A 13,297-nucleotide genomic window follows, 5' to 3' on the forward strand; every position below is an offset into this window, starting at 1 on the left:
CCCACCCACTCCGAGGCATGAAGGGAGCTGGCCAGCTGTAGCTGACTGAACCTTCGCAGGCGACACAATTTCCTCTCTATAGCCGATGGCCTTGGCTACTTCTTCTAGTCAATGCTTCCTGCAAAGAATCTAGCGAGCGCTACCATCTGCTGTCTCCGGATTACCGGTTTCCAGTTTCAGAAGTCTTCCCCCAGTCTTTATGGAACTAAAGTCATGAATGGTAGCACCACCTCTTTGAGCAACGAACTTGAAAAATGATCCACACTTATTATTGCTTCTTATTGTAACTGGGAAATCAAGTGCACACCTCTCATATTACATTTTCACCTTCTATTAAGGTTCGATAGTTCCTTAGACTTTTAAATTTGAACAGTTTCCCAGTCCGGATCATCTCGACTTCTACAATTTTTCGTCTTTTGCGTTTTTTCTGCCCAACATAAACACACGAAGACATATGCTTTATTATTATAGAAAGAGTAAAAGCAGAGAATGGAAAGCTGGCGGATCTGAGAGTACGGCAAGATCTATGAATAAACAGAATCTTGTTGGAAGAAGAAGAAGCTGGGGCGTTACTCTGGTATTGCCCTTTCCTTTCATGTTTATATAAATAACTTTATACGAAAATCTCCTTAAGACCAGAGCAGTTGTGGGAACGGAAGAAACAGGCAGCCATGGTAATGGGAATAAGTGAGTGGAGGAGGAAGTATCCTGGACAGGACAGGAAGAGGAAGGAAATCCAGGGCACCACGAGATAACAATCTATATAAATGTTTACTTCCAAGTTCCCTTCTGTATAGTCCAGCTCGTTCATTCTGCTTGGTGTTAGCGAGTTAGCGGCTAGATTCCCTCTTAACTGGAAAACTCTGGCCTACTGGAATCTCTTCTGTCATTTTCCTTTCTAAGAGGATTATCTCGTTCCTTCATTCCAACACTTTATCCAAGGATAACTGTTTTCCTTCTTCTTTGTCAACCTTTAAAGTCTCCTTGGTCCTCTGCAGGCATACTGCAGTGTCTTTGCGCTTTCGTCATATTTCTAAAAACAACAGCTAGAAACCTCTTGAATTTCTTGTAAGATATCATTCATACAGAAAAGTAGTTTCTTTATTTGACTGGTCTTTATTTAAACATTAGCTACCATTTGATATTACTATAACTTCTTTAGAGGTTTTGTTACCTTGTTAACATAAACATAAGTGGTGATCAGATGTTAACAAATTTGGCTGAAGCACTCCCAAGAGAGTCATTACTGGATCCTTGTCAGTACAAAACTAAAACCAAGAAGATGCCCAAATGTAAAAGATTCAGCCTTTTACGCAAGCATCTCCTTAGAAATGGTTTAGCTACAGACACCTCCAAATTTTCCTGAATCCCTAAATTCTTCCGTGGGAAAATTGGTGGGAGCTATCCCTAGAATAACTTTCTAGAAGTTCCCTTCTGAACCTGGTTCTCTTTGAGGAGCCACTCACTGGTCATTTCTGCAGGGCATTTGATTGAATGGTACTGGAATCCTAGTATCCACGGCTGTAAGTTTTATCCATGAAAGTAAGATCGTCACTAGAATGCTGAAGAGCTAGTTGTTGTATGCAACTATTTAGGGTTTAGCGAACCCAGAGCCAAACTCTAGAATCTCAAGCAAAAAAATACATATTGTTCACTTTTATACAGGCCCACATTTTATTTGCGACTAACTGCGACTTCTTAAAGTGAGTTCTTCTTTAGATGGCGGCGGATTAGGCTGGTTTTCCTAATTTTTTGAGTATTTTGTCATCGATTCTTTCGATCAAATATTAACTTGGAGTAAAAATTGTGTTCTAGCTTTTACTTGAACGAGACCTGGTTATTGTTCTGTAGCTGCTGTAAGAGCCTCTGTCTGTCTCGGGTGCCTTTATGCTGCTACAATAATAAATGATTAGCTTCGGACGACTCTCTAGATGATACCTTGCAACGGAGAGATTCAAAGCAAGGTTTTTGGCCTCCATGATTCTGATTGATAATTGGGTAATTTCAGCAAATAGAATTAAACTAATGCTATTCAACTGCCAGCCATCTTTCATGATTTAGATAATTTTGGCAAAATTAGGGTTACAGGCTCGTAACGAGCAGTAGTAGGGAAAGCCGACAATGGGTGAGAGGGGGTAATAACGACCCCATTTTAGTTGGTGATGCTGCCTAGAGAGTGCACTCGGCAAACATTACTTGTGCGATGATGATTATAATAATTTAAAGTGGAGGGTGGTACTCTGTTTTGCTACCAAATGTTAATATAATATTATAGTCACTAGAGCATTTACTAGCCAATAAATAATAATTTAGTCAGAAATAACCTATCAGTTATTATCGATCTCCATTAAGTTCAACAATAACATTGTTTATGAACCAAATTAATACATGCTGACTACTATAACTATTACTAAAATTAGTAATTTCTACAACATGGCAGGAAACCATAATTTTAATTATAACCTGATTCACAAGTTTAATCTCTTTACTAACCCAAACATATGATTTTAATTAGTGCTAATATAAAACAGATGTTTAACTTTAACCTCCCATAAGAAGAAATTATGTTCAGTTTTTACCAGAAATATTTTAACACTAGGTGTGTATTATTTTAGTAAATTAAGATTGGGCCCAATGTCTCTACAGATTTAGACATCTGTAAGGCTGCCTTGTCTGCAAGAAGCGAAGGGGTTTTCGCTTAATTTCAACAAGTTATTCTTTCTTGATATTATTTTTGCTTCCTCTTAAAAAAGAAGGAAAGAAAGAAAATGTTTTTCCGTTGCCAATATTTTTGCTGACGTTCCAGGAACGCTTCTATACTACATGCAAATAAAAAGTAAAACGTCTTGGTAAGCGAGGCTGTAACGTTCTCTTAGAAAGGAGAATAACAACGTATAGAAAAGGTCTAGCAGGAGAAGAAACTGTTAAGGCTGAAGAAGGTGAAGCGTTCAGGGTGAAGCGTGGCAAACTGACAGTGGAAAGCCAGTGTCTATTCAATCTTTTACCAGGAGGGGTTCTACTAAAGAGATGAACAACTAGGAGATGAGATACTTGATGTCGGAAAGATGTTGCCGTTGTTGAACGAGAGACTGGAATGGGAGGCTTCCTTTTTAATTAGTGAAATGTTTTAGATTCTTTTCATGGTGTGTAAAGTTAAACTGACTAGGATAAACAGCGAGGAGGAGGTTAAAGGAGGATTTGCTAAGGTATCCCAGCCAGTTAGAAGGTCAAAGAGATTCTATTTTCTTCTCCTTCGTCTTCTTGATCCAGGAAGAAGAAAGGCGCAGAGTTGAAAGGACGACTAGGCAGCGGCAACAGACAGACAGAAAGGTGGTCGAGCATTGTGGTGGTTAGGGGTGTAGGAAATCCTGTAACAGAGAATTTCTTCGGAAATCTCATCCAGGTGAAGGAGCTACGAAGAAGGTTGAGTTTCCAGGAATGTAATATTGCAGAAGAAGGATGCAAAAGGGGTAAACTTTTTTTTTCACTCTTGTCGGTCCCTTTTTAAAGAGATTTCTGCTATTACAAGAGGAGGTTGAGCAAGGCAAACAAGATGGTATTCCGCAATAGGCGCCATGTTACTCCTTGATCGGGGGAAGCTGCAGGATTGCCATATTAAATGTCGATGTGAAATTGTTTTAGGGATGAGGAAAGAGTAAAAATTTAATTACCACACTCACTCGACTATGTTTTACTCCCGAACATAATCTAGTTGTTAAATTTACTACTAATTCAGGACATTCCTTGACATATTTATCCCAATCACTGGTTAGATCTGCCATAATTACGAGTTGGTTAATAATTTTGACAGTTACATCCCTCTCCAAACTAACTTTCCGCAGAATCTTCTTAAATTATCTATCGCCTCCTCTCTGTTCATTTACCGGGAAAAATAAATATTCATCTAATAAAGATCGAGGACACCTTTTTTGCAAAAAATTAACTTAAAAAAAACAGAAACCTTTTCTGTAAAAATCGTTCTCCCGATAACAATAGTCTGTGAGAATAGCTATTTATTTGCTTAACCATACTTTACAGAATCGTCTCCAAGATCTAGAGAGATGACGCAAGTATTATAATCATCGCCGTATTAGTTGTGATTTCAGCATTACGTGGCTTTTGCAAATAAGCTGTTTTATTTTCGCGTCACGTTTTAAGTGATTTTCATAAGCAGGCTAAAAAAAGTTAAGATTGAAATCTTTCTCCGTCGCAAGAAAAAAAGCTAAATCTGGATTTACAACCTGCTAGTTCACAGTAAATCGGAAATCTCTTGCAGTAAAATCTGAGTGTTTAAAAGCAAACGGTGTTTATCACTGGATAACCTGAAGACCAAAATTGTGCTTTACTTACCTCGATAATTTTCCCGCTATAGAGAAGCTTAAGTTTACCACTTCCTTTGATCCAACTAAATCAATCAAAGTTTGAGAAGTTTAGACCCAACCTTTCTTCAGACGATTCCCAAAGAAAGAACCCAAAGTTAATCAGAAAATAATTAACTGCCATCTTGTTTTCCTTTTGAAGTTACTCCGCAAACACTGCCCAGATAGACGTCAATTTTCCAAATCATCTAGCCCTACTTATTATCTCCAGATGATTAATTTGGTCCATTTCCTCTACTTCTAGCTATAAGAGATTGTAGTAAGAAACAGAATTGTTAATATTTAATTCTTCCATCAGGTAGTGGAGATATGAACCGCACTACCCATTAGAGCTCAAAAAGTAATTCTCCTCAAAATGTTGATACAACTTTTTATACTTTAATATGTAATCACCTTGTATCCTCAAAGGCCGATTAAGAGAGATGGCTACAACGGTAGCCCAGAGTCTGTCTCTCAGTTACTCCACTGTCCACCATCCTGTGTCCAACGTTTTCTCTTCCTTTTCCATCATCATCTAATCCTCCTCCCAAAGGGCTTTATTCAGAGCTGCTGCTAACATTTCATCAGATCTATCTGTACAAGCAGCTTAGCTTCATTTTTTATTTCTCTCTCTCTCTTAAAAAGGGTAGTTTATGTTCTCCAAACGTTGTGTAGTTTGTCCTATATGTGTAGCTGGTTGTTTTTGAAATTTTGTAAGTTAGTCTAATTACGTCTATCAAGATTTAAGTTTGAAGGGCTTTTTTATTTACAAAAGATTAGCACGTTTTAATTTATCCAGTTCAATTTTTGGTTTCGAAGATTGCAGCAGGTGTCGCAATTGATATGAAGACAATATTTAACCTATTCATTTCCAAAATCAAAAACTTACAAACAAACAAACAAAATTGATACATCTAGTTCAAAGTAAGTTTTGTATTTTTGTTGCAGAAAAAAAATTTGATTTTAGCAATAAAAATGTAAAATAAATCTTTTAAACAATCATTTAATGCTGATCTGTTTATAAAGTTTGTTTTGAAGTTTGAAGTGTTCACTTTATGATTCATGCAAAAGTTTACTTACTCTTGGTTCATCCAGATTACCCAGAAGTGAAAGCGCCAGAAGTTGGAGTGGCTGAAGACATCTGTTACCGTTCTGAACTTCTGTTTGTTTCAACTTCATATAACCTTAAAGTTCTCTGATTCTCGAATTTTATTGAAAGAGTGATGGCTTAATTATTTTATTAAACAATAAACAGGTGGTTCAAATAGTATTCTATTTTATACCATTTTTATAGCTGAGTAATAAATCTTTTGACGCTTATCTTGTAAGGAAGGTTCTTAAGGTGTTATCAGATGGAAAGGTGCTCTGCTGCCACTATGCGATCATTTTTAAGATTCAAAGAGTCGCGAGTATGTGGAAGTTTTTGGAAAAGGTTAGCGCTGGCCATCAACCAAGCTAGAGAGAGATTCTTGTCACTAAGCATCTGCGTGATTGGGTTTCAAAATGTTCTACATCTTAAATATCATTCCATAATGGAAGCAGGAGGTTACCAGTGTAAGAAGCAGAGTTTACTCAGCACAAGACAAGCATTGTATTCCTGGATTGGGAATCTTATAATCTAAGTTTTTTACGACGCGATTTACAGATGTTGCTTGGGTAATGCAACACTGCTTCCAGAAACTGAAGCAATGTCCCGCTGTTAGCTGCAATTAACGGAATTCTACGTCCAACGGGAATAAAACAAACTTACAAACAGGACGTATTTCAAAAAGGAAAAGTTGCCTTTTGCTAAAAAAAAAAAGATTTTTCAAGAAAAAAAACTTATTTGTGTTACCATCGAGCATTGCGGAATCATAAACTAAACAAAAATATACCCATTCACAGCTAACGCTTACTTTTCGCTAGAGAAGAGAATTGTAAAGCTTTTTAGTCAAATAAACAAATCATTTAAGATAAGCCTTATTCTAAATCGTCTTGCCGCAAAAGAAGAAAATAATGTCTTTAGTGGTTATTTGTTGGTCACATAAAGAGGTCACCCAGGAGACATTCTGAAGATTTTGCTCTTCCAGATATTGTACAGGAACAAGGGAAGTGTGTGTATGTGAAAGAGAGTGAGATGGGAACAAAGATTAAAAATATAAAGAAAATAAAAATAATTCCAAGAAGTTGACACCATTGGCAAGGTTTGCAGGACTGTTCCAAACTGGAGCACGGCTTATCTAGCCGGCAGTGTCTGTCTGCACAGATTTATCCTTGGGACAATTCACAGATCGAATGGTGTGAGGTGATTCTCCTCACGATTCTCCTCATTCCTCATCTACTTCTTTCTCTTCTCCCACCAGCCTATCTTTTACCATTAAACCTTTCACCTTTCTCGATTCATTCATAGAATAGAAGTATCGTCAGTGAATGTTGCAACAATTGTATTTGAGAGTTCAAATAAAAAGAAATATTTAAAAATAAACATATTTCTTCTTGGTTAAAAAACATACAAAATGATCTTCATAAACATTAGTTGATAAAAATCACATCAAAGTGGAATTTGAAATATTGTTAATAAATTTGTTTGAAAGGAGTTTATTTTGAACTCCTTATTATAAAATAATGAGAGTCCATAAAGTGCAGTTCTGGATGAGTCACGATCTAAATACTCTCTGTTACTTTGGAGGAAGATTACAATCCATATATAATACAATGGTGAATGTGACAAGACGGAATCTATCAATATAGTTTGATAGCGACAGATCGTTCTGCCGCCAAGGGTAAGGAAGGGTAGATCACGGGTTCGAATCCAAATTCTTGCTAGGAGCCTCTTAAAGTTCACTATTCGGTGATGGACAGAGTTATTTGTGACAAGAGTACACTTTCCGGAGGCCGGCAGTCCGCTGAAGAAAAAACTCTAGGCGCTCTGATGACCTCAGATGTTGACGCGCTTAAAACAAAAATGATTATAATAAAATGGCACGCTGTGTATGCATATATTGTGGTGGTACGCCTGTTTGCGTTCCTACAATAGATATACAGAAAGCAGCGCTCTAAGTTTGCTCACGTTCACAATATACACTATTGCTGGTTCTGCTGGTAACATTGAAACAGTATCGGCGGCGGGACACACCAACTACCACAAAACATAACCCCTCGCTCCTGAACTCTAACTCCGCCGGCTAAGCATGCTGAATACCAATCACCGAAAACCGGGTTAATTGGACCACCGGCTCGATTAATTGGATAATTACAACCACGCTACCATCGGGAGAGACCCGCACTGTGTGCAATTAAACCTTTAAACCAATAGGGAAGGGGATGCCCAGGTAAACTCCTTTACACTGCACCATCGGCTTAACCAATTATCTTCCTTACAGTAGCATATTCCCTCAACAGTAACATGAGCTTAGAAATTTACGTAACTTTTTTTTTTTAACAATGATGATTTTCTATTTCCATTATTCTTAAACCGCCACACTACATATTTTGATGTTGTGATTTCAAACATCAACTAGGCCAATCCAAGATGCCGGGCGACCAAGGAAGTGGTGATCACCAGGAATTATAGAGGCTAGGAGAGGGATTGCCTGGAAGGGCCTGCCAGTTTCAGGATACAAAGCCTGGACGTTTTCCACGTTTGGAGTGGTGTTCCACCTCTTCAGAACATTCCCAACTTTTTATTTTATGAATCTCTTGAAGGAAACTTCACAGGGAAGGATACGGATACAAGGAGATCGCAGAGGAGTACCTGACCGTACCCCCATTCTTCCTGTATTTGTGTATAGTTTTTATTTTTGGAATTTAAGGCTCGTCATTATCAGTGCACTATCGGCTTCCGGAACGGTTATCTCGTTACAGTTACGAGTAACACGGTACATCACCTAGAGAAGCTCCTAAAAAAACAGCTCCTCTGGTAAGTTTTCTTTCGTTACAAACAACAATCCTTTCCTTCACTTTTCACGAACTGAAGAAAAGTCTTGCAGGAAGAGAAAATTCAGGGGCGGCCAACAAATGGGAACCTCCTCGTTTTTAGTCTAATCGAGTACCCAATTTATGTAGCGGATCTCACTCATCTATAAACTGCCACATGCGATTAGACAGGATGGTTCCCAGAAGTTATCGATAAATTGAACATAAACTTAAGCTCCAAACGAGCCTTGAATAATGATGACTTGAAATGTATAAAACGCTGCTGGCAAACTTAAATGATTTGCTGTTTCATAAACGAAAAAAAGGGAATGTATTTCATGTAAAGATAAAACAATACTGTAAAAAGATATACATATGCACATGTGCATACATAGTTTTGCAGCAATCCGTGTTATCAAGTTATTGCACTCTTGATGTAATTACTTAAAGATGAAAGGCATAAAATTGCACTCAACAACAAAATGGGACTGTAATAAAATGATATTAAACCCGGCACATAACCACTAGCTGGGAAACATCAAAGTAATGACAAGATTCTCTCTTTTCACGCTAAAGAAAAATACTTTTCTCAAAAAGTATCAACAACATCCTATCAAGAGCTCGCCGAAACCATTAAAGGTTTCTTTTTTTTTGTAACTCCACCTTTATCCTAATATCCTGTTACTCCACCTTTATCCTAATATCCTGTAACTCCACCTTTATCCTAATATCCTGTTACTCCACCTTTATCCTAATATCCTGTTACTCCCTTATATACTTGGTTTTTTTATGTTTCATTCAATTTATAAAGTTGTGGTAGTATCCTAACTTCAAAGGGAGTTTATATAAATAAAATTGTCGGTTGGATTTGTTCTTTCTTAAGTCGTTTTCTTTGTTTTGTTTATTTTTATTTAACCTCCATTTATTCGAATCGCGAAAGCATTGCCTTGTAGCTGGTCCCGCCTTCCGAAATAATAAACATCTGATGATACTTTGATTTCTTCATCACACTTCCTTCCCAATGATTAAAACTGAAGCACTTCCTGAATTCTAGTACCGATATGACGATTTAAAGATGGGTTTATTAAGGTTGTCTATCTTTTAGGGTAATGGTGACTAGCAAGGTGTGGTTAGGGTTTTAAAAACCCCCTTTTCGTAAATTTGTACCCTGTCTGCTACAGTTATAGGCTTTGAGCTTAATAGCGAACTTGCGACGTAGGAGATATCCGACTGGAGCTTAATAGCTGTACAGCGGAAATGAGAAAAATATTTTCGCGTGTGAAATCACGTACAATCTGCAGCCATTGCTTAAATTATAAATATGTTTGTAAACTGTTTACACAGTGTAACTTCTTTTAGAAGAAGAACAAGAACAATTTGTGAAAATGCCGTTTTTGTCCATTTTCGTCAACGTTTTTCTCAGCGCTGCTGCAAAAAATTACACTTGAAAACGTGGATGTACCCTTTATTTTTAAAGAAAATACGGGAATTTTATCTTTTATGGAAAACAAACTATCAAAATTGGGTATTTTTCACGTGCAGTTTTTGTCTATCAACCCTTTTGCAACTGTCGTACCAGTAAGTTATAATAATAGCCAAAACGAGATCTCGTGGCGACAAAGAAAACATTAAAAAATTAAATTTGAACTCAAAAAGAAAGAGGTTGATGAAATTCTGTTAAACGAGATGCATTTTTTAATGCTTGTTGAATTATTCAACTTTATTAATGGCCATGAATAACGGTCAACGATGCATCAAGTCTAACTTTTACTTTAAGATTTCTAAGCTTTCACATTACAGGACTAATTTCAAAGTCATCAATTCTCCTTTGACCTAACACATTTCTGTTGAAATTTAATTCTGTATTCATAAAAATCATCCAAACTGATGATTGAATGTGTTAGCTGCTAGAATTGTAGATCAGTTGATTTGCCTTGGCTAATAATTATGTTCCACTACTTTTTGGTGTCTAAAGATGCTGCACATTTTGAGAGAAAACTATCTGTTGCTAGTGGTAGTAATTGCATGTTAGTGCATGCACAAAATCAAAATGGATGACTGTTTTCCCAACATTAACGTATGTTTAGTACTCAAATTTTATTTTTATTTTTTTGACTTTAAGAAGTTTAAAAACATCGTTTCTTGGTGTGACTTCCCGGGAGGCTGAACTCCTAGTTTCACTTCAAATGAAGTGAAAAATAAATGAATGTTTTATTAATAAACTCTTTTCATGAACACCGTAAGTGCTAGTGACAAGCCACTTCAGTTCTCTTGCTTAGTCCGAATAGTTAACTGGGAATAAACGACGTAAAATGGTGAAGTTTTAGTTTTCTTTTTATGCTTCAGTCGGCAGATTTTTTAAGCACCATTTTTTACTTATTTATTTTTGGCTGAAGCATTTTAATATGCTTTTTTTTTATGCACGTGAGCAATAAATGTAAAAAAGTTTTTGAATATTTTATACCTTTTTTTTTTAATAGCGATTCGAAACTATTTTGCATATAACTCTAATCTATTTTTCTTTTTCAGATCCTTGCGCAGGAGTAGTATGCGCTGGCGGAGAAGTCTGTCTTGTTACGGAGGGTAGAGTGCCCAGGTGTTCATGTCCAGAGATGTGTCCACTCGAAGAATCACCTGTTTGTGCTACAGATGGGAAAACCTATTCGAACGAGTGCTATATGAGACTGGAAGCTTGCAGATCTAGAAGGCAATTGTCCGTCATGTACAGAGATACTTGTACTTCTGGTCAGTTTCTCATATTATTTATTTTTGTAGAGTAATATAGCCAGTATTCATGTCTGTTCTTTATTCCAAGAGAATTTACAAAAAGAAAACACACCAGGCAAACTGAATCCACTACAAGTATGTAATTTTTCTCTCAATTAATCTAAATTTCGATGTACTAAAACGGAAGTCTCGTACGAGTTGTTCAAGAACTGGTCAGTTCGAATTGCACCGAGCCTTCATCTCGTTGCCTTCAATTCCAAATTGTCGGTATACTCAGCAATATAATCCTACATTTCAGGACACTATAATTTTTGGACGCTCGGTGAGTGAATACGGCGACGAGGAATGTCTAGATTTCTTGCTGGCCTGCATCCTTTGTTGGATTCTGAACAATCCTGCACCTTCGCAGGCGATTTACAACCTTCGCTTCGGCGATTTACTCTGAAATGTAGGAGTTTACCTATTTCAGGACAACTGTTTTATCTATATTTCTTTATTCTTTTCTTTGACAAGACAGCATCATCAAGAAAGATCTGCACAGACAGGTAATCGTTATATCAATGATATCTTTTTCCATTCGACTGTCAACAATTGCACAATGCTGCTGCCAAATAGAATTTTTAAAAACAAGAATCGCAATGTATTACGTTGCATCTGTGCATTTTGCCTGTAATGTGCATACATTATAGTGATGGTATAGGATGGCAAAAATCTTCAGCGAACAGCAGCGCTGGAAAGTAATGAAGGGTATCCTGCCTAGGTGCTAGAATATTTTACTCATTTAATCAGTGCGGGTAAAATTTATATGTGTTAGGGAAATTTATTCCCGAAGCAGTGGAGGCAGCCTGTCCATGATATCGTACTACAGTGAGAACAATGTCGCCCCTTGGACAGGCGAGACAGGTTTGCTCTCTGCTTTATTAAAGTAGTTTGTTGAGTGCAATATTGAACGCTGCACAGCAGCATGTGCTCTGCCTGCATGAACATGTTCAAGTAGACCTTCTAAACGTCGAACTCAATACTCTCATCTCTTACAGTACTGCTTACTGAATGCAACTATACAGCTGAGCCATTTTGTCCCATTTTCTTCATCTAACTCACTTCTTTGCAGCTCTATTTCCTCCTCTAATTAGGAAAATAAAGTGAGAAATTTATTAGCATTTATTTGTTTTGTTTCCCTTTTGGTCAATAGTTTAAGATCTCCAATAAATAGGTGATACGTCATACTCTGTTTAATACATTTTCTTTTTAAAAAAATGTTAACCCAAGGTCATTTTTAATGGAACTACTAAGAAAAAAACAAGGTTTAACCGAGGAAACATATGTGTTCAAATTCTTTCGTGAAATACGCGCGAGAAGTCCATTTAGTTTTGATTCTATTTGCATTCCTTTGAATCATTAAATTCTTCTAGGCATTGAGATGGCAGTACCACGAGACATCTGATCTTTGTTTATCGAACGCTTTTCTCGTAGCTTAGGGTCCATTTACTTAAGGTGTCTTTGAGAAAATTTTAGTGGTGTAAGCATCAGATGTTGTATGTCGATAATTGTTCTTTTGGGCGTGATTGAACTGCAGTGAAATACACCATTTCTCATGCACTCAACACGTCAAAAAAAACAGAAGATGCTACAGAAAGATGATTAAGATGGTCTTTAATTAGAACGTATGGTTAGTGACAACTCTAGAAGCTTATTTGACGCAGAAAGATTTCAGATTTTGAGACTGGAGAATATTTACAAAATCAAGAATGGATTGCCTTTATTTCGTGGACGATTTTGAAGATCAGTAGTGATAAGCAGCTAGACAGAGAGAGAGGAGAGATAAGCCTTCATTGAACCTTTATACCACTACCCAGAGGTTATTTATTAAGGTAATCTTCAATTGGATCGGACTACTATCCAACTATATGCAGAATAACTTAGGTCATAGTCAAAGATTTTAAGTGGAATCCATTAATGATAGTGTTTTTAGACTGGATACTCAGCAACCTCCAGATTTCATCCAAAATGGCCAACAAGAATCTTAAATTATTTGGAAACACATTATTGATTACAGTCTTAATAAGTAATGGTCCTCTAAGATAATTATTCTTCGAACATGAACCTCCAACGAGAGTATCAAGAAGTAGTAAAGTAAAGTAAAGGCCTATTTTTTTAAGCGGGGCTCTACGTCCAACTACCAAATTAGAGGTCGTGGACGGAGGCGACTAACAAACATACTTTAGTGTAAATTTCTTTTATTAATGATTAAATAAAATCTAAGGCCTAAGACCGGGAATCGAACCCAGTACCACAATGTATATTTTAGCTTTGCAGTT

The 13,297-nt window shown here is 36.9% G+C and overlaps 1 protein-coding gene across 7 annotated transcripts in view; it reads left to right on the top strand.

The window, feature by feature from the left end:
- LOC141448883 (agrin-like) overlaps positions 1 to 13,297 on the top strand; it is a 397,223-nt gene that overhangs the window by 354,857 nt on the left and 29,069 nt on the right. For all 7 annotated transcript variants that reach the window (XM_074117695.1, XM_074117696.1, XM_074117699.1 and 4 more), the window contains one exon: positions 10,782 to 10,997. In XM_074117695.1, coding sequence (XP_073973796.1) covers positions 10,782 to 10,997 — 216 coding nt within the window. The remainder of the gene's footprint in view (positions 1 to 10,781; positions 10,998 to 13,297) is intronic.

Source organism: Rhodnius prolixus, unplaced genomic scaffold, assembly GCF_049639745.1.
Source record: "Rhodnius prolixus isolate KJV_2025 unplaced genomic scaffold, Rpr scaffold_2, whole genome shotgun sequence".
NCBI classification, from domain to species: domain Eukaryota; kingdom Metazoa; phylum Arthropoda; class Insecta; order Hemiptera; family Reduviidae; genus Rhodnius; species Rhodnius prolixus.